The 23,166-nt window shown below is 43.6% G+C and overlaps 1 protein-coding gene across 3 annotated transcripts in view; it reads left to right on the top strand.

The window, feature by feature from the left end:
• The first annotated feature begins 17,722 nt into the window (after positions 1-17,722).
• LOC106593627 (makorin, ring finger protein, 1) overlaps positions 17,723-23,166 on the top strand; it is a 32,270-nt gene continuing 26,826 nt past the window's right edge. For all 3 annotated transcript variants that reach the window (XR_014381253.1, XM_082964298.1, XM_082964299.1), the window contains exons 1-2: positions 17,723-17,860; positions 18,783-18,917. Coding sequence is in view for 2 of the 3 variants with exons in the window: in XM_082964298.1 (XP_082820424.1) it covers positions 17,793-17,860; positions 18,783-18,917 (203 nt within the window). In the remaining variant the exon portion in view is untranslated. The remainder of the gene's footprint in view (positions 17,861-18,782; positions 18,918-23,166) is intronic.

Here is a 23,166-nt window from a genome sequence, read left to right as displayed (position 1 = left end):
AATGGGGGAAATCCAAATATTCCCCTTTACCTGGTCGTAGTTTCTTTAGGATCTACCTAGACTGGTTCACGTTGTGAGTCCTCAGCTCCAATGGGGGAAATCAAAATATTCCCCTTTACCTGGTCGTAGTTTCTTTAGGATCTACCTAGACTGGTTCACGTTGTGAGTCCTCAGCTCCAATGGGGGAAATCAAAATATTCCCCTTTACCTGGTCGTAGTTTCTTTAGGATCTACCTAGACTGGTTCACGTTGTGAGTCCTCAGCTCCAATAGTCTGTGAGTGGGACGTTTCTGAACTATACGTGTGTATTGTGTTAACTAAAAGAAGAGCCTAGACGTTCAGTTATCTTATTACATAACACTTCTCCAATCTTGCCAAGACAAGAGGATACTTCCTGTTGCCAGCTACAACACAAATCGTTGAGTTTGGTGGTCCTGACATATTATCTGCTTTTATCAAGGATTTAGTCAATTATCTTTGAAATCTTTGTCAGTGTTGAGTTGACACCATTTTATAATGCATGTATTTACAGAATATAATATATATAACAAAGTTGCTTTTGCAGTAAAACCCCAATAAATTATTCAAAGTAGAATCAAGGTCATTTTCTTTTTTTTAATTTAATTTTATTGATAAAATGTGAACATTTTTGATCTTCTGGGGAAATTCCACTTATATTTTGCCCAAAACAAGATAATATCTTAAGGTATCCAGAGATGTTTATCGAATTTTCTGACCACTAAGCCCATAACGAAGTAATATCCTAAGAGGAACTGACCCCTAAGAAGATTTAATACAAAACAGCATCACACATTATATGAACAATTCATATTAACAACAACGTTTTAGTACATTTGAGTTCACTCTAGTACAGTAAACCATTGACCATGAAAATAATTTCATTTTATTAGAAAATTCAAATTAGAAAATGTGCATTTCCTGCACATCAGTAAAATGCGCAATAACAATAACAACAACAGAATCAGTAGAAAAGGTCAAGGTTCATGATCGGTTGTGTTGGTTTAGGGTGTCATCTCCGTCTGCTATCACTCAGGGTCTGGAAGAACTTGCTTTCTGCAAACGACAAGACAAAACACATCGTCTGGTTTATTTCATTTTTAATAAACAACACATTTGTCATAAAAACCTATGAATGACACGTCCAAATCGACAACATTATGGAGGAGTTGTAGCCTGGTTACCTGTCCTCTGTGAGATCCCCTTGAGGTTACACTTTCCAAGGTCCACGTCACAGGTGTAGAGTCCCAGGCATCCTGCACAGTTACCATGAGCACTGCAGCTTCTTGCCTGAATACCACTGCAGCCGTGCTACAAAGACATTACAGGTCAATTGGTGACTCACTTAAGTAAGATATTATTCCAACATTTCTGCTGAATGTGACGTCCTTGGTGGGATAGACGTCACATTATGCAGTGATGTTGATGACGAGTTCATGTTGTGTTTACAATATGAAGGTAGAAAAAAAAAAATGTCGCTTAAAGATCATTGATGACGTGAAACGTTTTTATGAGTTATTGAAATCAACAACACTCACCGTGTCAGAGTTGAATTGACCAGAGTTGAATTGGCCAAAGCGTGTCTGGTCTCTGTCCCTGCGATTTCTGTTCAACTGTTTTGGCTGAGAAAACGAACCAAATCCCACAAAACCTCGGTTCAGGCGGTCCTCATCGATTCGATCGATTACCCTGCCATGGAACGTGGAATATTGGTCACGGTGTCTCTCTTCGGGGAGAACGGAGGCTTGCTGTCGTCTCGGTGAAATCAAGCCAGTACTCTCCCCGTTACCGATATTACCTGACCAACTCAACTGACCACCTCTCTTTCCCCGTCTTGGGTTGGACAAACCTGTCTCTGCTAAACTCAACGCTTGTGTTAAAATCAACAGGAGAAGACACACATACTTCTCAAGAGAAAACATGTTGTCCATTAGAACTCTGACAACAACCTAGAAGCTTAGCCTGGTTAAAACATTCTGTATCTATCTCAGGCCTGGGTTCCATTTATAAAGGCCATCCTAGCCCTAGAACCCCTCCTCTTTAACACATCTATGACGTCTCTACACCTCATAGATGCCCACTTAACGTTTGAAAAGAAAAGTAACGGCCCCGGGGGCTACAAATGTTTAACTAACCGTTTAGTAAGCTTGATGAGCAAATTGTAGTGACGTGATGATTAGTCTACTATTATGAGCTGTCTGCCAATCGCCTACTGCTTTGTCTGAAAGATAATAAGGTGAACTTTTAATGAGTATTTACCTAGTGCTCTGTGTCCTGAAGAGCCATGCTTTTTGGGACATATTAGAGAGACATAGAATCTCTCTCTCTCTAGTTATTCAACGATGGTGCTTTTGATTCTGTTTTTTGTTTTGTATCTCAAATGGCACCCTATTCCCTGTATAGTGCACTACACTCTTAGAAAAAAAAGTGGTAAGTAGAACCATAGAGGGTTCTTTGGTTTGTCCCCACAGGTTGAACCCTATTTTGGTGCTAGGTAGAACCGTTTGCAGAGGGTTCTGCCTAGAACTCTTCGTGTAAGGTTCTTCATAGAACTCTCTGTATATGGTTCAACCTAGAACCCTCTATGAAGGGTTCTAACAATAACCATTTTATAATATAAACGTTCTTTCTAGAAGCCTCTATGAACGGTTCCACCAGCCTTATTAGCCTTTAAACTGTAATTATTTATGAGAATACATTATATATATCATAAGGTCTTTCTTTGAGGGTCTAATTATACCCTAACACAATGGTGTATGGAAACTCCTGGTTTACAGGCCACATCAGGCCTGCAAGTCACATTAATCTGGCTTGCAAAGGGATGTTTAATTCCTATTGGAATCTAGTCAGAGTTAGGATATCCAACAAGTGGAATTGTTTACCACCCGCAACCTGCATTCAGAATAACTGCCAGGGTAGGGGAGATTGAATACTGAGACTACCTCAACCTTTAAACTGGAACATCCATCTCAGTAACGGGTCCAACTACTAACAGATTGGATTAGTTTAGAAAAATGTATGCTATTTATCTTTGTGTAGCATTAAATGAATCAATGAATCAATGTACATTCAAAAACACAGATATTAAAACAAAATAAATCATAAAATCACCATGCAACACAGCATGCTGGGAAATATGATATATGGTTCTATGTAGAACCCTTCCTGCGTTCCAATGAACCCTTATTGCATACCAAAGAATCATCAAAGAACCATTTGTCTTCCAAAAAGGGTTCTTAAGATCAAAACGGTTCCTGGTAGAACCCTCATCCCTTCGCAAAGAACCCTTTTGGAACCCTTTTTTCTGTACTTTTAACCTGAGTCCTATGGGTCCTGGTCAAAAGTAGTGCAGTACAAAAGGTAGTAGGGTGCCAGTTAGGACTCAGGCTTTTTTTACTGGGCCTCCAGGCAACTCCTAGCCAAAACACGTCTGCAAAACAGACTCGGTGACGACTGTTGCTGACGTCCAAATTAGTGAGCCATCACTCAGAGAGTAATGAAGCTTTGCATCTCTTTTGGAGGGAACCCAGAGTTATTCTGCCACACAGTAAGATGGTATTTGGTCACCGTGTCAAAGCAATTCCTCCATAGGATTCTCATTTGATCTTATATGTACAACTGTATAATGGTATTCTGTCTGAAAGAAATTCCTCCATAGATTTTGGGTCAGAAGCCATTGAATGTCCATTCCAGGTCTGATATTGGAACCACACCTGTGGCACTTACACCTGTGATTATCCAGTTTCCAGGGGTGGCAGTGTGTGTTTGGTCTCCAAGCAATGCTCTGTGGAGTCTAATCTCTCCTCTTATTAACGGGCCAATTCAGGTGAGGGTGATGACAGGTGATGGACAGGGAGTGCCACAGGGATCAATGTTGGGGTCAATTCTGTTCTCGGTTCAGTCAAGAACTTATTTTGACTGAATTATAAAACTGAAGTGACTCAGACTCAGTGATAGCAAGTTGTTTGCTTCTCCAAAATGGTCCTGTTGGTGTTTATAATGGGGCTTGTTTATAGACCTCTTTCTGAAACACTACAGGTGAGAGAGTATTTTCCTTCTCTCTCTCTCTCTCTTTGTCTTTTGTGTTTTCTGTTCTGTTCTGCACTGAGACCTTATAATGAAGACAAATCAACCATCCATTTAAACCTAATGAACCACTCCTGTCCCTGGCAGGATAAAGCTGTTTATAAAACATATTTGGGTTGCTGTCTGCTGCACTGCACAGGCTGTCTCCACCAACACGCCTCTTCTTCTGTCCTTGTTTGCTGCTCAAAAGCAGTACAACATATAGGGAATAGGGTGTCATTTGGGACACAACTTCTGACCTTTTGCCAGGATTCTCATTCCTTTACGATGCAGGATTCTCATTCCTTTACGATGCAGGATTCTCATTCCTTTACGATGCAGGATTCTTGTTCCTTTACGATGTAGGATTCTCGTTCCTTTACGATGCAGGATTTTCATTCCTTTACGATGTAGGATTCCCATTTCTTTACGATACAGGATTCTCATTCCTTTAGGATACAGGATTCTCATTTCTTTACGATGCAGGATTCTCATTTCTTTACGATACAGGATTCTCATTCCTTTAGGATACAGGATTCTCATTTCTTTACGATGTAGGATTCTCATTTCTTTACGATACAGGATTCTCATTCCTTTAGGATACAGGATTCTCATTACTTTACGATGCAGGATTCTCATTACTTTACGATGCAGGATTCTCATTACTTTACGATGCAGGATTCTCATTCCTTTAGGATACAGGATTCTCATTCCTTTAGGATACAGGATTCTCATTACTTTACGATGCAGGATTCTCATTACTTTACGATGCAGGGTTCTCATTACTTTACGATGCAGGGTTCTCATTCTTTACGATGCAGGATACTCATTCCTTTACGAAGCAGGATTGTCATTCCTTTACGATGCAGGATTCTCATTCCTTTACGATGCAGGATTCTCATTCCTTTACGATGCAGGATTCTCATTCCTTTACGATACAGGATTCTCATTCCTTTACGATGCAGGATTCTCATTCCTTTACGATGCAGGGTTCTCATTACTTTACGATGCAGGGTTCTCATTCTTTACGATGCAGGATTCTCATTCCTTTACGATGCAGGATTCTCATTCCTTTACGATGCAGGATTCTCATTCCTTTACGATGCAGAATTCTCATTACTTTACGATGCAGGGTTCTCATTCTTTACGATGCAGGATTCTCATTCCTTTACGATGCAGGATTCTCATTCCTTTACGATGCAGGATTCTCATTACTTTACGATGCAGGGTTCTCATTCTTTACGATGCAGGGTTCTCATTACTTTACGATGCAGGATTCTCATTCCTTTACAATGCAGGATTCTCATTACTTTACGATGCAGGGTTCTCATTCTTTACGATGCAGGGTTCTCATTACTTTACGATGCAGGGTTCTCATTCTTTACGATGCAGGATACTCATTCCTTTACGAAGCAGGATTCTCATTCCTTTACGATGCAGGATTCTCATTCCTTTACGATGCAGGATTCTCATTCCTTTACGATACAGGATTCTCATTCCTTTACGATGCAGGATTCTCATTCCTTTACGATGCAGGGTTCTCATTACTTTACGATGCAGGGTTCTCATTCTTTACGATGCAGGATTCTCATTCCTTTACGATGCAGGATTCTCATTCCTTTACGATGCAGGATTCTCATTCCTTTACGATGCAGGATTCTCATTACTTTACGATGCAGGGTTCTCATTCTTTACGATGCAGGATTCTCATTCCTTTACGATGCAGGATTCTCATTCCTTTACGATGCACATATTCAGAAGCACTGCACTTTGGGATGAATCACAAACCAACTGAGATGAGTGTGACAAACACTCCAAAATGTTTTCCTAAACATCAACTATGTTTCTGTTACCCCTCCTGCTATCAGTAGAGGTGCGTGGGTAAAATCCCTGGGGAAGCCAAGCCAGTAAAAAAGCCATATTTCAACCAATGTTGTTGTGATAATTGCGTTGTTTGCTCTATAACCCATTAGTTCATATGCCACCGTGATATACAATAAGGCCCGTGACAACAAAAAGACAACAGTCACACAGTGGAGGAATACATTCAACTACACATACGTTTGTTTCATCACAAAACCGGAGAGCAACATCTGTCCGGTGAAGTCCACAAAGCAAATATTGCATGTAACAAACAGTTATATGACCTGCAGCATGGTCAAATGTTTTATTTTATTTAACTAGGCAAATTAGTTTAGATCAAATTCTTATTTACAATGACGGCCTACACCGGCCAAATCCGGACGACGCTGAGTCAATTGAGCGCAGCCCTATGGAACTCCCAATCACGGCCGGTTGTGATACAGCCTGGATTCAAACCAGGGTGTCTGTAGTGACGCCTCTAGCACTGAGATGCAGTGTCTTAGACCGCTGCGCCACTCAGGAGCCCCTCAAGCAAGTTAATGTTTTCAACAGTTTACTAAACAACTAGTGATTTGGAACCACAAGTTACCACAAGTCAGCACAAAGACAACAGGAGCCTCTGTTATCCCAGCACCCTTTAAAAATCATCCAATCCACAAGGCTATATACGCTTAGTTTAATACGCTTAAAACAAACGTAAAGATACCAAAAAAAAAACAATTTAGTCTAATCGGTGTTGCTAATTATCATGTGTCTGTCCATGGTACGTGCGCATGCTAGTAATACAAATGAAGTTGACTCACCCTACTTGCAGACTAGTTGATTCACCAATGCCATCCTCCTCTCTTTCATGTTGGCAAAACCGTCTATGTCTCTGTCATACAGTACACTTTTAGTTTTTGTTTTATAGGCTAACTAGCTAAAATGCTTGCTAGCCTGACTTCCTCACATGGGCAACAATGAACCAGCTAAGTTAGCTAGCTAGTTAACGTCAGCCTACTAGGCTACAACTAGGCTACATATTAAACTTCAGTCTTCTCAGGCCAGTGGCACAACATATTCATTTATGATCAGAATCACTGTCATAAACATTGGTTTGTACATAGAATTAAGTCAAAACCACAAGTCTCCATCCATGGCTTAGGAAAGGGCTGATTTAGCAAGTTAGCTACAGCAGGACATCAACACAAGCAGACCACAATCAAACACGTTTTTCTGACAATGATGACGTTTTGCTTAGGATGTGATTTGATTGGTTTGAAGCCAAATCCAAACTGGCTTCCCTTGGGGGGGAGTTTTGCTGCGCCAGGATAACCCACAGTTGAGCTTAATTCAACGCTGATTGGCTAATTCTTTTTTACATTTCTTTATCAAGGGAGGCCAAATGCTTCCTGGCGTCAACCAATCAAACGCTACGGTGTCAACACGTCATACTCCTTTGTTTCAGACTGTCACGTCCTGACCCTTGTAAGATGTCATTTTCTATAGTAGAGTGGTCAGGGTGTGACAGGGGGTGTTTTTGGGTGGTTTTCTTGTTATCTGTTTCTATGTGGGTTTTCTAGGTTTCTATTTCTATGTTTCGGGTTGTTGGGATGATCTCCAATTAGAGGCAGCCGGTCCTCGTTGTCTCTAAATGGAGATCATATTTAAGTAGGGGGTTTTTCCACTTGTGTTTGTGTTTGTGGGAACTACAACCATTCTGCGCTTTGGTCCGATCCTTTAAACAGCCGTGACACAGACAGCATCAGATACATGGTCTACACGTTTCCTTAGTTTCAGACAGCATCAGATACATGGTCTACACGTTTCCTTAGTTTCAGACAGCATCAGATACATGGGCTACACGTTTCCTTAGTTTCAGACAGCATCAGATACATGGGCTACACGTTTCCTTAGTTTCAGACAGCATCATATACATGGTCTACACGTTTCCTTAGTTTCAGACAGCATCAGATACATGGTCTACACGTTTCCTTAGTTTCAGACAGCATCATATACATGGTCTACACGTTTCCTTAGTTTCAGACAGCATCATATACATGGTCTACACGTTTCCTTAGTTTCAGACAGCATCATATACATGGTCTACACGTTTCCTTAGTTTCAGACAGCATCAGATACATGGGCTACACGTTTCCCTCGCACGGATGATTTCTCCTGGGAGATTCAGCCACTTGCGAATTTACCAAAAATGATGAAAACACTGAGAGACGAAGAGAACTTTATTTCATAATTGTTTTTGTTTTTTTATTGGTCCAATATTTGGGGGAAGCCTGGCTTCCTTTAACCTCCACTGCTTGCTATTCCCCATCCGTTTCCATCAATAACACTGTCGTAAGTCTACACAGTTACCTTTGATTGGTTGATGTACGTTGCTTAGATCCCCTAGAGTCAATAAATACAGAAATAGCTAAACAGTAAAGGATTAAAGGGTTTTAAGCGGAGTAAAGAGGAACAGAAACGCTGCCTCTTGTGATCTCCACAAATCTTCCATCTATAACACTCTCTATCTCCTCCAGTGATGTCATATCAAGCGGGTTTGTTTGAACGCTTCAATACGTTTCCATTTTGTAAAATGAGCCTGTGTTTTGAGTGGGTGACATCAAAAACATTGTGTGTAGTATTGTACACGCTTTCATCACTTCCCTCTCCTCAAACACTAGCTGTTCCGTGTTCCAGCCCGGTATCCATAGCGACAGCACATCCTTGTTTACCATGTGTTTCTCACAGAGGAGTTTGCATAAATGTGCTCATGTCACAAAGACATCTGCTACACACACACACACACAACCACACACACAACCACACACACACACCCCACACACACACACACACACACACACACACACACACACACACACACACACACACACACACACACACACACACACACACACACACACACACACACACTGAACATGGAAACACATGGTTTACAGTATAGGATGTCTCTCCAAGGTGAGTGAGCCTTCAGGATCAGTGGTCTTGTATGAGGGTGACTAGAGTTGCTGACAGACGTGTCAATGTACAGAGGTCTGTGAGAATGTCTCAAAGCTGTAAGCGTTACAGAATCATGTTTGCCACGACCTTCATCAAAGGACTGTTAAGGGGTGCAGCTGATTGGGGATTTATAAAGCCTTTGCTTTAGCTAATGATCTGTTCGTCTCCGGAGGTCTGCTTATGTCGCTATTCAACAACATCCAATCAACACCTGTCGACGCGCTGAGGCGTTAGAGTTCAGAAAGTGTAGATCGTGGAAAATGTCAAGACAATTCCCAGCACCCACGAGCAGAAAGCATCGCCGTGATCTCCTGTGTCGTCTACCTCCTACCTACCTGACCTCTCACCTGTACCCCGAAGGACAGCTTTGTCGTGGTAACCAAAACGCTAAACAACAGCAAAGTGTTGAAAACTGAAGATCACTGCTGTGACAAAGGACTTTCCTCTAACTAATTCTCCCTAACTTATTTTTCTGTCATGCTCATAGTTTCTACTTGTGTCTGGGGCCTTTTTCATTCCAACCATAATCATCAGAGGAGGCTGCTGAGGGGAGGACAGCTCATAATAATGGCTGGAACGGAGCGCAAGGGATTTGCATCAAACACATGGAAACCATGGAAACCATGGAAACCATGTGTTTGATGTATTTGATACCATTCCACTGATTCCGCTCCAGCCGTTACCACGAGCCCATCTTCCCCACCTGAGATACCTGTATCATATAGATATATACAATTAAACAGAATGGTGAAGCAGTTACTGTTTCCATTGTGTCATCATAACAACTGCATGGGTCAGCCAATCATGATGCTAAGCTCATCCTCTGTTCTCCTGTCTAATCTCCATAGCAACCCAACTGGTGTTCCCTGCCTGGCCTGGACACAGAATACAGTTCTGCCACACTCCTGACTTCCCAGAATACAGTTCTGCCATACTCCTGACTTCCCAGAATACAGTTCTGCCATACTCCTGACTTCCCAGAATACAGTTCTGCCATACTCCTGACTTCCCAGAATACAGTTCTGCCATACTCCTGACATCCCAGAATACAGTTCTGCCATACTCCTGACATCCCAGAATACGAGACAGACCTAACTGAGGAGAACTTAACCCAGTGTCGCAAAAAGGAGAAGACACATTCTTTGCTACAGCTGTTTGAGGACAAAATTAGGTCCCAAAAAAATATTGATCTCAAACCAGACAGTCATTACGCCTGGGTGGATTCGCAGAAACCTCAACAGTGAAATGGAAGAATTTCCCAGCAGCGTAACAGTGACGCTTTACAGTATTACTACGGGCCGTTCTGTCTCGGACTAGGCTTACTACCTGACACACACTAACTAACTATTACAGCGGCTCACACAGTTCTGAAGTGGATAGCAGGATTATTGTTCATCATGATCATAATAAACACATTTCAATCAATCCACCATCCTGATTGATCTCTGGTTGCCTCCTGATAAACTATTCCATGAGGCTGGCTGTATGAGTAGGAGAGACAGGGCTGGCTGTATGAGTAGGAGAGACAGGGCTGGCTGTATGAGTAGCAGAGACAGGGCTGGCTGTATGAGTAGGAGAGACAGGGCTGGCTGTATGAGTAGCAGAGACAGGGCTGGCTGTATGAGTAGGAGAGACAGGGCTGGCTGTATGAGTAGGAGAGACAGGGCTGGCTGTATGAGTAGCAGAGACAGGGCTGGCTGTATGAGTAGCAGAGACAGGGCTGGCTGTATGAGTAGCAGAGACAGGGCTGGCTGTATGAGTAGCAGAGACAGGGCTGGCTGTATGAGTAGGAGAGGCAGGGCTGGCTGTATGAGTAGGAGAGACAGGGCTGGCTGTATGAGTAGCAGAGACAGGGCTGGCTGTATGAGTAGGAGAGGCAGGGCTGGCTGTATGAGTAGGAGAGACAGGGCTGGCTGTATGAGTAGGAGAGACAGGGCTGGCTGTATGAGTAGGAGAGACAGGGCTGGCTGTATGAGTAGGAGAGACAGGGCTGGCTGTATGAGTAGGAGAGACAGGGCTGGCTGTATGAGTAGGAGAGACAGGGCTGGCTGTATGAGTAGCAGAGACAGGGCTGGCTGTATGAGTAGGAGAGACAGGGCTGGCTGTATGAGTAGGAGAGCCAGGGCTGGCTGTATGAGTAGGAGAGACAGGGCTGGCTGTCAATCTGGCATAGTCATTAACAGCTAAGTGCTGCCTGCCTTGGGTTTGTTGTGTGTTTGTGTGTGTGTGTGTGTGTGTGTGTGTGTGTGTGTGTGTGTGTGTGTGTGTGTGTGTGTGTGTGTGTGTGTGTGTGTGTGTGTGTGTGTGTGTGTGTGTGGTTGGTTGGTGGCTCAGGCTCAGCTTGTTATCATGCCAATCATAGCCAATCAAGAAGCGGTGATAGCCCCTCGCGGGGAGAGCTGCGGCGGTTGTAATTGGCTGTGGTACACTAACGAGGTGTCTGTGTTATAACGAGGCATCGGTAAGTGGCACAGAGAGAGAGTCATACAGGCACAAGTAGGCATGAGTGGGAACACACACACACACACACACACACACACACAACACACACACGCACATTCACCTATAAAGACAAAATAAAAACACAGGGTTTTAGTGCCCTCTAGTGGTGAAATATAAGTTTTACTCCCACCCACACAACAAGTGCAAATTCTCTCTCTCTCTCTCTCCTCTCTCTCTCTCTCTCTCTCTCCCCTCACTCTGTTTCTCTCTCTTTCTCATTCTATCTCTCACTGTTTCTCATCTCTCTCTCTCTTTCCCTGTTTTCTCACTTCTGCCACCCCAACCCTCTTTTCCTAGTCCTCTCTCTTTCAATTAACAAAGAGCAAAATAGGAATCTTAGGTCCCTCTCACTGAATATGAATGTTGTTCTTATATACAGTGCATTTGGGAAAGTATTCAGACTGCTTGACTTTTTCCACATTTTGTTATGTTACAGCCTTATTCTAAAATGGATTAAATCATTTCCCCCCTCATCAATCTATAACACATGACATCACAATACCCCATAATGACATCACAATACCCAATAATGACATCACAATACCCCATAATGGCAAAGCAAATAATCTAGCAAATGTATTTAAAAAAAAACGGAAATATTAGATTTACATAAGTATTCAGACCCTTTACTCAATACTCAAGTATTCTTGGGTATGACGCTACAAGCTTGGCACACCTGTACTTGGGGAGTTCTTCCCATTCTTCTCTGCAGATCCTCTCAAGCTCTGTCAGGTTGGATGGGGAGTGTCGCTGCACAGCTATTTTCAGATCTCTCCAGAGATGTTCGATCGGGTTCAAGTCCGGGCTCTGGCTGGGCCACTCGAGGACATTCAGAGACACTCTGCATTGTCTTGACTGTGTGCTTAGGGTCATTGTCCTGTTGGAAGGTGAACCTTTGCCCCAGTCTGAGGTCCTGAGCGCTCTGGAGCAGGTTTTCATCATGGATCTTTCTGTACTTTGCTCCGTTCATCTTTCCCTCGATCCTGACTAGTCTCCCAGTCCTTGCGGCTGAAACACATCCTCACAGTATAATGCTGCCACCCCCATGCTTCACCGTAGGGATGGTGCCAGGTTTCCTCCAGACGTGATGCTTGGCATTCAGGCCAGAGAGTTTAATTTTGGTTTAATCAGACCAGAGAATCTTGTTTCTCAAGGTCTGAGAGTTCTTTAGGTGCCTTTTTTTGGCAAACTCCAAGCAGGCTGTCATGTGTTTTTTACTGAGGAATGGCTTCCATCGGGCCACTCTACCATTAAGGCCTGATTGTTAGAGTGCTGCAGAGATGTTTGTCCTTCTGGAAGGTTCTCCCATCTCCACAGAGGAACTCTGAAGCTCTGTCAGAGTGACCATCGGGTTCTTGCTCACCTCCTTGACCAAGGCCCTTCTCCCCCGATTGCTCAGTTTGGAAGGGTGGCCAGCTCTTGGAAGAGTCTTGGTGGTTCCACACTTCTTGCATTTAAGAATGATGGAGGCCACTGTGTTCTTGGGGACCTTCAATGCTGCAGACATGTTTTGGTACCCTTCCCCAAATCTGTGCCTCGACACAATCCTGTCTCGGAGGTCTACGGACAATTCCTTTAACCTCATTGCTTGGTTTTTGCACTGACATGCACTGTCAACTGTGGGACCTTATATAGACAGGTGTGTGCCTTTCCAAATCATGTCCAATCAATTACATTTTTCACAGGTGGAGAAACAGCTCAAGGATCATCAATGGAAACAGGATGCAAATGAGTTCAATTTCGAGTCTCGTAGCAAAGGGTCTGAACACTTTTTTCTCCCAAATTTTCGATCTTGTTTCATCGCTGCAAATCCCCAACGGGCTTGGGAGAGGCAAAGGTCGAGTCATGCGTCCTCGAAACATGACCCGCCAATCCGCGCTTCTTAACACTCACCCATTTAACTCGGAAGCCAGCTGCACCAATGTGTCGGAAGTCTGACGACCGAAGTCAGCTTGCAGGCGCCCGGCCAAACCCTCCCCTAACCCGGACGACACTGGGCCAATTGTGCGCCGCCCTTTGGGACTCCCGGTTACAGCGGTTTGTTACACAGCCTGGGAGCAAACTTCAGGCTGTAGTGTCTTAGACTGCTGTGCCACTCGGGAGGACCACTGTTTTTATCTTTCATTCATTTGCAAAAATATCTAAAAAAACATTATGGGGTATTGTGATGTCATTATGAAGTATTGTGATGTCATTATGGGGTATTGTGATGTCATTATGGGGTATTGTGATGTCATTATGAAGTATTGTGATGTCATTATGGGGTATTGTGATGTCATTATGGGGTATTGTGTGTAGATTGATGAGGGAAATGTTTTATTTCATCCATTTTAGAATAAGGCTGGAATTTAACAAAATGTGGAAAAAGGGAAGGGGTCTGAATACATTCCAAATGCACTGTACATATATGTTAATATTCAGGACTCTTGACAGCTCATTAACTTTTGGATGACGTGTGTATTGTTATCGTGCTGCTAGATATTACTGCACTGCTGCATTTCACCTGCGATAATATCTGCAAATCAGCGTACGTGACCCATAAACTTTGATTTGATTGACTACATACTATGAAGTTCACATGGGTTGAAGTGTTGATGTAGCAGAGGATTGGAAAGTGATAGAAATGGAATGATCTGCCCCCAGCAGCGCCACACACAGACCTGTAAAAATCAATAACTCCTTTGGGAGGAAGTCAATAGGATTTCCAGTTTAGGATGTCTAGACCGACCCAGCAGGAATACTATCAACAGATTGTAACAGCAGGTAAAATGTGAGTTAGCAACAACAACAAAAAGGTTTTGGTAACAATTTTCGATACAGGGGTCTGTCATCATGACATGTGACACTTTGGGGTGGAAACCCCCCTGTCTGAATCAATGAGAGAAGACTTGAAATAGACAAGATGACGTACACATTGTTCCATTACTTCATGGAGCAAAACAGATATTTATTTTAATTAACTGAGCTCTTTTATTTCAGAATTCAAACGGACCTCCTGCAACTGGACATGTACATTTTATGAGACTCTTGTTTCCACAAATCAAGGACAACGACGGTATCGCTAGGTTGGTTGACAATTATTTGTGCTACATCAAACATCACCTACCCTATAACGCCCAGTATAACCACTAGGTAGCCTAGTGGCAGGTAGTCTGGTGGCAGGTAGCAGGTAGCCTAGTGGCAGGTAGACTAGTGTCAGGTAGCAGGTAGCCTAGTGGCAGGTAGAAGGTAGCCTAGTGGCAGGGTAGCCTAGTGGCAGGTAGACTAGTGCGGGGGGCCAGGGCGGTAGGGGCCTAGTGGCAGGTAGACTAGTGCGGGGCCGGGCAGGGCGTGGCAGGTGCTAGTGGCAGGCTAGGGCAGGGCGGGCGGTAGCGGGCAGGTAGCAAATAGCCTAGTGGCAGGGTAGCCTAGTGGCAGGTAGCAGTAGCCTAGTGGCAGGGTAGCCTAGTGGCAGGTAGACTTGTGGCAGGTAGCAGGTAGCCTAGTGGCAGGTAGTCTAGTGTCAGGTAGCAGGTAGCCTAGTGGCAGGTAGTCTAGTGGCAGGTAGCAGGTAGCCTAGTGGCAGGGTAGCCTAGTGGCAGGTAGCAGTAGCCTAGTGGCAGGGTAGCCTAGTGGCAGGTAGACTTGTGGCAGGTAGCAGGTAGCCTAGTGGCAGGTAGTCTAGTGGCAGGTAGCAGGTAGCCTAGTGGCAGGTAGTCTAGTGGCAGGTAGCAGGTAGCCTAGTGGCAGGTAGTCTAGTGGCAGGTAGCAGGTAGCCTAGTGGCAGGTAGACTAGTGTCAGGTAGCAGGTAGCCTAGTGGCAGATAGACTAGTGGCAGGAAGCAGGTAGCCTAGTGGCAGGTAGACCAGTGGCAGGTAGCAGGTAGCCTAGTGGCAGGGTAACCTAGTGGCAGGTAGTCTAGTGGCAGGTAGCCTAGTGGCAGGTAGTCTAGTGGCAGGTAGAAGGTAGCCTAGTGGCAGGTAGAAGGTAGCCTAGTGGCAGGGTAGCCTAGTGGCAGGTAGCCTAGTGGCAGGTAGCCTAGTGGCAGGTAGACTAGTGGCAGGTAGCAAATAGCCTAGTGGCAGGGTAGCCTAGTGGCAGGTAGCAGTAGCCTAGTGGCAGGGTAGCCTAGTGGCAGGTAGACTTGTGGCAGGTAGCAGGTAGCCTAGTGGCAGGTAGTCTAGTGGCAGGTAGCAGGTAGCCTAGTGGCAGGTAGTCTAGTGGCAGGTAGCAGGTAGCCTAGTGGCAGGGTAGCCTAGTGGCAGGTAGCAGTAGCCTAGTGGCAGGGTAGCCTAGTGGCAGGTAGACTTGTGGCAGGTAGCAGGTAGCCTAGTGGCAGGTAGTCTAGTGGCAGGTAGCAGGTAGCCTAGTGGCAGGTAGTCTAGTGGCAGGTAGCAGGTAGCCTAGTGGCAGGTAGACTAGTGGCAGGTAGCAGGTAGCCTAGTGGCAGATAGACTAGTGGCAGGAAGCAGGTAGCCTAGTGGCAGGTAGACCAGTGGCAGGTAGAAGGTAGCCTAGTGGCAGGGTAGCCTAGTGGCAGGTAGTCTAGTGGCAGGTAGCCTAGTGGCAGGTAGCCTAGTGGCAGGTAGACTAGTGGCAGGTAGCAGGTAGCCTAGTGGCAGGGTAGCCTAGTGGCAGGTAGCCTAGTGGCAGGTAGCCTAGCGGTAGCCTAGCGGCAGGTAGCCTAGCGGCAGGAAGCCTAGCGGCAGGTAGCCTGACGGCAGGTAGCCTGGCGGCAGGTAGCCTGGCGGCAGGTAGGGCAGGTAGCCTATCAGCAGGTAGCCTGGTGGCAGGTAGGGCAGGTAGCCTAGCGGCAGGTAGCCTGGCGGCAGGTAGGGCGGGTAGCCTAGCGGCAGGTAGCCTTGCGGCAAGTAGCCTGGTGGCAGGTAGGGCAGGTAGCCTGGCGGCAGGTAGCCTAGCGGCAGGTAGCCTGGTGGCAGGTAGGGCAGGTAGCCTGGCGGCAGGTAGCCTGGCGGCAGGTAGCCTGGCGGCAGGTAGCCTGGCGGCAGGTAGCCTGGCGGTTAGAGCGTCGGACTAGTAACCGAAAGGTTGCAAGATCGAATCCCCTGAGCTGACAAGGTAAAAATCTGTCGTTCTGCCCCTGAACAAGGCAGTTAACCCACTGTTCCCTGGTAGGCCGTCATTGAAAATAATAATTTGTTCTTAACTGACTTGCCTCGTTAAATAAAGGTAAATAATAATGGATACCAAAGAAATGTGGTTAACTCACATTATCTGGTGTTGGAATCTGTAGCTATGAGAATCTATGCATTTGTGCCTGTTCTTTCATTCAGAGTAGTTGATTTGAGCTCCGTTTAGTTCTCTGAACACATAGATAGTGTTACAACTACATCATAATGAATTGTCTACTTCTTAAATGACTTTGTATAAATTCTGATAACGATGGGTGATTACGCAATTGATGTAAAAAAAAAATGTTTTTATTTAACTAGACAAGTCAGTTAAGAACAAATTCTTATTTACAATGACGGCCTACCCCGGCCAAACCCTCCACTTACCCGGACGACGCTAGGCCAATTGGCGTTACCCTCTGGGACTCACGATCACAGCTGGTTGTGATACAGCCCGGAATCGAACCAAGGTCTGTAGTGGCGCCTCTAGCACTGCGATGCAGTGCCTTAGACCGCTGCACACCTCAGGATGTGATGTTGCATTTGCATAACAGCATATCTGTTCTGTCAGTTTATTATGACCTCATAATGTGAATCAAAGATTTTTACAACTGACCCAAGATATACCAGACTGTCGTTTCCGATGGGAATAAATTAGTCATAGTGGGCGGAACAAGCAAGCAGGGAGCAGATCCAAGCAAGCTCGATCCTATTGGTGCATTTTAACATTATTTGCATATTTCCGTTAGGGACCGCCTACTCTGTGAAGCGCGCTCCTAAACAACAACATTTTTTACAACTTTGGCAAAGGGTAAAATCAACAAAATTTGGTCCACTCTGTTCGTAACAAATTCTAGTTTTGGTAACAGAAAACTGTATTGAGATCAAATTATTCATAGATGAGAACATTTGCATAATCTCACCCTCGATCTTCTCCACTGCCGTCCACTGGGCTTCCTCTCATCACCATATTTGACCCAACCGGATGCTTCACATTTATACATCGGGTAAAATATGTCTCATTGTTCTATCTGTGTTCAGATTATTTGATTGATTTGTCTGAAATATCCTGCTGCTCTGGCGTGCCCTCTGGCGGTAGGTCGGTGCATGGGCTTCATTACAGGTCACAAGCACAGAAACAGCAGCAGCGTCGATTTTTCCGAAGATTCCCGATTCGGAGCTCGACTTTCCGGAAGATCCGGGTACTGGGCTTCAACCTCAACATAACAGCAATGGCGGAGGCAGCAGCTACAGCGGCTCCAGCAATAACAGGAGCCTGGACCAAACACGTCACCTGCAGGTAGGACAAGACCCGGGGATCAATTTAGCACAACTATATTGATGTTGTCCATGGTTTGTAACCAAAACGCCGGGGTTTGGCCGTTTGTTAAGAGACTTCCAACGCCGTCTTTTGTGCTCCCGTAGCAAGCCCAGCTGTGTTTGTTGTGATCCAGCCAGCCGATGGTAAACGGATTCGTCCTGCAGTTGAGCCATTAGCTAGAGAGCTATTCTCCATACGATTCAAAGTAAAGACAGTAACATCCGCAATGGCAACACGAAAGGAAAACGCACGGACAACCAGCGGCAAACACACACTGAATTCATATCATTAACATCATCAAATTGTTAAATATGGTTGGGTAATATTCATCAGCTAAACACTGAAATGATTCCGGGGGGGTTGTAATATGGTTGGATATTTCGCAGAGCTCTCATTCCTCGACCAAAGCTTAAATGCGGTAGAGACATCCAGCTAACTAGCTAGAATGATATAAACCAGGGAGTGTTTACTCTGTTAGTTAATGTTAGCTAGTTAATTACACTCTGAAATTGGTCATAAACGTCAACACCAGTTTGGTAATATTGCTAGTCTGTTTACTAGCTATCCACTGGTCTGTGAATTCCGCTGGATATTAGTTGTAGTGGAATATTGAGTCAAAGCTCCTGAGATATTTGTATCATTAGGTCTTATTTGTCGCAAGTGATAAAAAATAAAATGTTGATAACAGGAAGAATTGTTGCTACCCTTCATATTCCCACAATAACGTTTTACAACGAGCATCATTGTTTGGTTCAAAAGCTAAATTCAGGCTGTTTGTTTGTTGTAATCGATGTGGAATAACTTTAGCAGACATTTTTCATTTTGTCTTTCCATTTGCAGGTATTTCAACAGAGCAGATTTCAAATCATCTGTGTGACTTTAGTTTTTTGGTTATTCGCAGGTATTTCATGCATGGGCTTTGCAAAGAAGGCACCAACTGTCGATATTCCCATGATCTTAACACCAGCCAACCAGCTGCAGCTATGATTTGCAAGTTCTTTCAGAAAGGAAACTGTGTGTTTGGGGACCGGTGCAGGTAAAGCTTATTTCAAGTGTTTAATATGTGTCTTGTAAGTGGTGGGCAATAGCAAGCTATCTGCTTTACTTTTTGAGATTAATAGAGCTCTGCCAAGTCGTGCTGAGCGATTTGGTGCTTTTTGAGGTCGGTTCAGCTATTTACAGTAAATACATTATGAAATAATGGTGTTACAATTATTTTAAAGCTTTTTAATGGAAATTCCAAAGCCAAAAATAGTGAACATTCAATTGCCAAAACATTAAAAACATTCCATTGTCTCTAAGTTCCACATTTAGTAGACAACAATGAAATTATGAATATTTCAGTTTTGTATTTTACTTGGGTTTAATTTGGTGATTTACTTTTCATTCCTTAAAGTAGCCTGATCATCTCTGTTCAGGCAGTAGCAGCCAGCCAGCCAGGCCATCTAACTTTCTGTCCTGCCCATACTGTACTGTCTGTAGTCAGCCTGCCTATGTCAGACAGCTCTGCAGCCATACAATCATTTTACTAGTTCTTCATAGTAGATGAGGTATACTTTCACAAACTGTCTCTGTCCCTCTTGTCGTTGTGTAAGTTTCTCTCTCATGTGGTCTGAGTGTATCTAACCCAACGTAGCAGGTGTAAAAAGTGTATCCGTCCAGAGATCTGTAAACAATGATGAGATGCTCATGTCTCAGACCCTAACAATGGCAGTCACTGTCACAAAAGCAGGAAGGCAGGTGACAAGCTTAGGTCCAAAATAAGCCCATAGAAAGTCATTGTGCTTATTTTGCCAAGAGTAAAACCTCTCGCTTCGCCTCTTCCTCTCTGATCACTCTCTGAGCTGGAAAAAAATGGCACAATGAATTATGGTCATTGTAGTTTATTACCACGTTTCTGCTCTGAACTAGGTTGAATATTTGCTTAATGAAAACTACCACTTCCAGCATCCTACATCGTTCCTAACTTGATTTCTCTCAAATTATTTGATTTCTCTAGAGAAACTGTGTTGGGCTCACAAATACCAGAACGAAATGGAATTCAAGTAATTGAATCAATGTCGGTCAATTAGTTTAAAAAAAAAGAATAATAATCAACCTTAATGTTGGTTAACCACTCAGCACTACTGTGGAGGGAGGAGCTTGGGTTTACCTTTTGTGTATATTTATTTATTCTGAACACATTTCTGTTTGGCAAAGTCAATTCTTGCACATTATTTCAAAGTACTTACGTTCGCTAGCTGGACAGCTAAATGCCACGGAGTACTAAACTGTAAACCAATCAGAACTTGTGTACTATCCATGGTACTACGTCTGCCAATCACGTAATCCGTACTTAAGGTAGTACAGCTGGAGACCGCTCGCGAGACCACCGTCTGACAAACTGCTATCAGGTAAATACTTTTTTAAATTATTTGTCATCTATTTAGTTATAGGAATGTGATACCATCTATGCAAGTTGTAAAATGACTCCCAACTTAGATTGCATCAACTGTAGTAATGTAGCTAGCTTGCTAGTTACAACAAGTCGATATGTTGCTAGCTAGCAGGAACAGATAGCTTTACCGCTAGCTAGCAGGTAAATCTGGGACAAGGAGCCTTTTAGTTATCACTTATTCCAAGTAATTTAAGACTTCAAAAATCTATAGGACAAGTAGTGTAAATCTTATACAGTCATCAAGGCAGGACTAACTCATTTCATTCATACTAACAAATAAGAAATGCCACATTATCCCTGTCAATAGTAAGATGATTGCAGAGCACCCTGCCTCAGACTGTCAGGATGTTCGTTTTATAGCTCACAAACTACATTCCTTTGTGGTGATGATTTTCTTTCACTTTTGTCTCTCATGATCTATTCAGCTCTCCTGTGTCCTTCTCTCAGAGATCAACCAACTGCTATTCACCAAGCATGGGCTTATTCACTCACCTCTGAGGAGAAACCACAAATGCATTTGCCTGTTGTCTTTTTATTTGTAGGTTTTGTCTTATACAATCTAGTGCATTTTAGAGTTGAAGAGCACCAACAACATTTACACATGCTTGTTTGAGCATATCAAAGATTAAATTCAATATAAAATCAGTTTAACAGGTGACAAACGGATCATTGTACTACTTACTGTAACATGTCATGATGAGAATTATATTGTCCCCGTCAGGAACTTTAGCCCTAGATGGTAGAGTTGTATTGTCCCCGTCAGGAACTTTAGCCCTAGATGGTAGAGTTGTATTGTCCCCGTCAGGAACTTTAGCCCTAGATGGTAGAGTTGTATTGTCCCCGTCAGGAACTTTAGCCCTAGATGGTAGAGTTGTATTGTCCCCGTCAGGAACTTTAGCCCTAGATGGTAGAGTTGTATTGTCCCCGTCAGGAACTTTAGCCCTAGATGGTAGAGTTGTATTGTCCCCGTTAGGAACTTTAGCCCTAGATGGTAGAGTTGTATTGTCCCCGTTAGGAACTTTAGCCCTAGATGGTAGAGTTGTATTGTCCCCGTCAGGAACTTTAGCCCTAGATGGTAGAGTTGTATTGTCCCCGTCAGGAACTTTAGCCCTAGATGGTAGAGTTGTATTGTCCCCGTCAGGAACTTTAGCCCTAGATGGTAGAGTTGTATTGTCCCCGTCAGGAACTTTAGCCCTAGATGGTAGAGTTGTATTGTCCCCGTCAGGAACTTTAGCCCTAGATGGTAGAGTTGTATTGTCCCCGTCAGGAACTTTAGCCCTAGATGGTAGAGTTGTATTGTCCCCGTCAGGAACTTTAGCCCTAGATGGTAGAGTTGTATTGTCCCCGTTAGGAACTTTAGCCCTAGATGGTAGAGTTGTATTGTCCCCGTCAGGAACTTTAGCCCTAGATGGTAGAGTTGTATTGTCCCCGTCAGGAACTTTAGCCCTAGATGGTAGAATTCTTGTGTCTAGACCACACAAGCTTTAGATTGCATTCTGCTAAGCCACTTGTCTCTCTCTCTAAAATCGGTCATCTACATCAGTGACCAGGGTGGGATCCTTTCCATACACCATTGGTGCCTGGGTACATGAATGTTCCTACAGAGAGGTCGGGGGAATACTGAAAGCCTGTGTTGACAGTTCTACTGTCTCCAGCAGAGACCAATGCTTTTGCCATAGATGGTATAGCTGTCATTTCTGGACTGTAAGATTGTTCCCCAACACGCCACTTCTCTATCTAGACATGGATTAGTAGGTTACACTTTATTTAGATACGTCAAATACTGCCTGAGACATTTTCTATTTTGTCTCTGTACTCATACATGGTGAATCACTATTTGTGATGGTGTTGGAATGTATATACATATTTGACCTTTTATTTAACTAGGCAAGTCGGTTAAGAACAAATTCTTATTTTCAATGACGGCCTAGGAACAGTGGGTTAACTGCCTTGTTCAGGGGCAGAACAACAGATTTGTACATTGTCAGCTCGGGGATTCGAACTTGCAACCTTTCGGTTACTAGCCCAACGCTCTAACCACTAGGCTACCCTGCCGACAAGATGGTAGATACATGACACGTACGTTATCTAAAACATGTCTCTCACCGTCGTAGTCGGTACAATAATGACTGGATTAGCAAGATTTTAGCACAGTCCACTTTTTTAAAACATTAAGTAGGAAAGTTAATAATAATTTAAACCACCTAAATATACTCACATTCACTGAACATTATTTCAAACTCCCAACATTAATACGCCAACAGCTTTTTCTATAATCCTACAGTCTCTATCATTCTCTATACCTTATAGTCCAATACATTATACATCACCACTATGGTATTGGTTCATCATTCTCTATACCTTATAGTCCAATACATTATACATCACCACCATGGTATTGGTTTATCATTCTCTATACCTTATAGTCCAATACATTATACATGACCACTATGGTATTGGTTCATCATTCTCTATACCTTATAGTCCAATACATTATACATCACCACTATGGTATTGGTTCATCATTCTCTATACCTTATAGTCCAATACATTATACATGACCACTATGGTATTGGTTCATCATTCTCTATACCTTATAGTCCAATACATTATACATCACCACCATGGTATTGGTTCATCATTCTCTATACCTTATAGTCCAATACATTATACATCACCACCATGGTATTGGTTTATCATTCTCTATACCTTATAGTCCAATACATTATACATCACCACTTTGGTATTGGTTCATCATTCTCTATATAGTCCAATACATTATACATCACCACCATGGTATTGGTTTATCATTCTCTATACCTTATAGTCCAATACATTATACATGACC

Source organism: Salmo salar, chromosome 17 (assembly GCF_965601325.2).
Source record: "Salmo salar chromosome 17, fSalSal1, whole genome shotgun sequence".
NCBI classification, from domain to species: Eukaryota; Metazoa; Chordata; class Actinopteri; order Salmoniformes; family Salmonidae; genus Salmo; species Salmo salar.
Note: the sequence above shows the minus strand (reverse complement) of the source record. Positions and strands in the feature narration are given on the sequence as shown.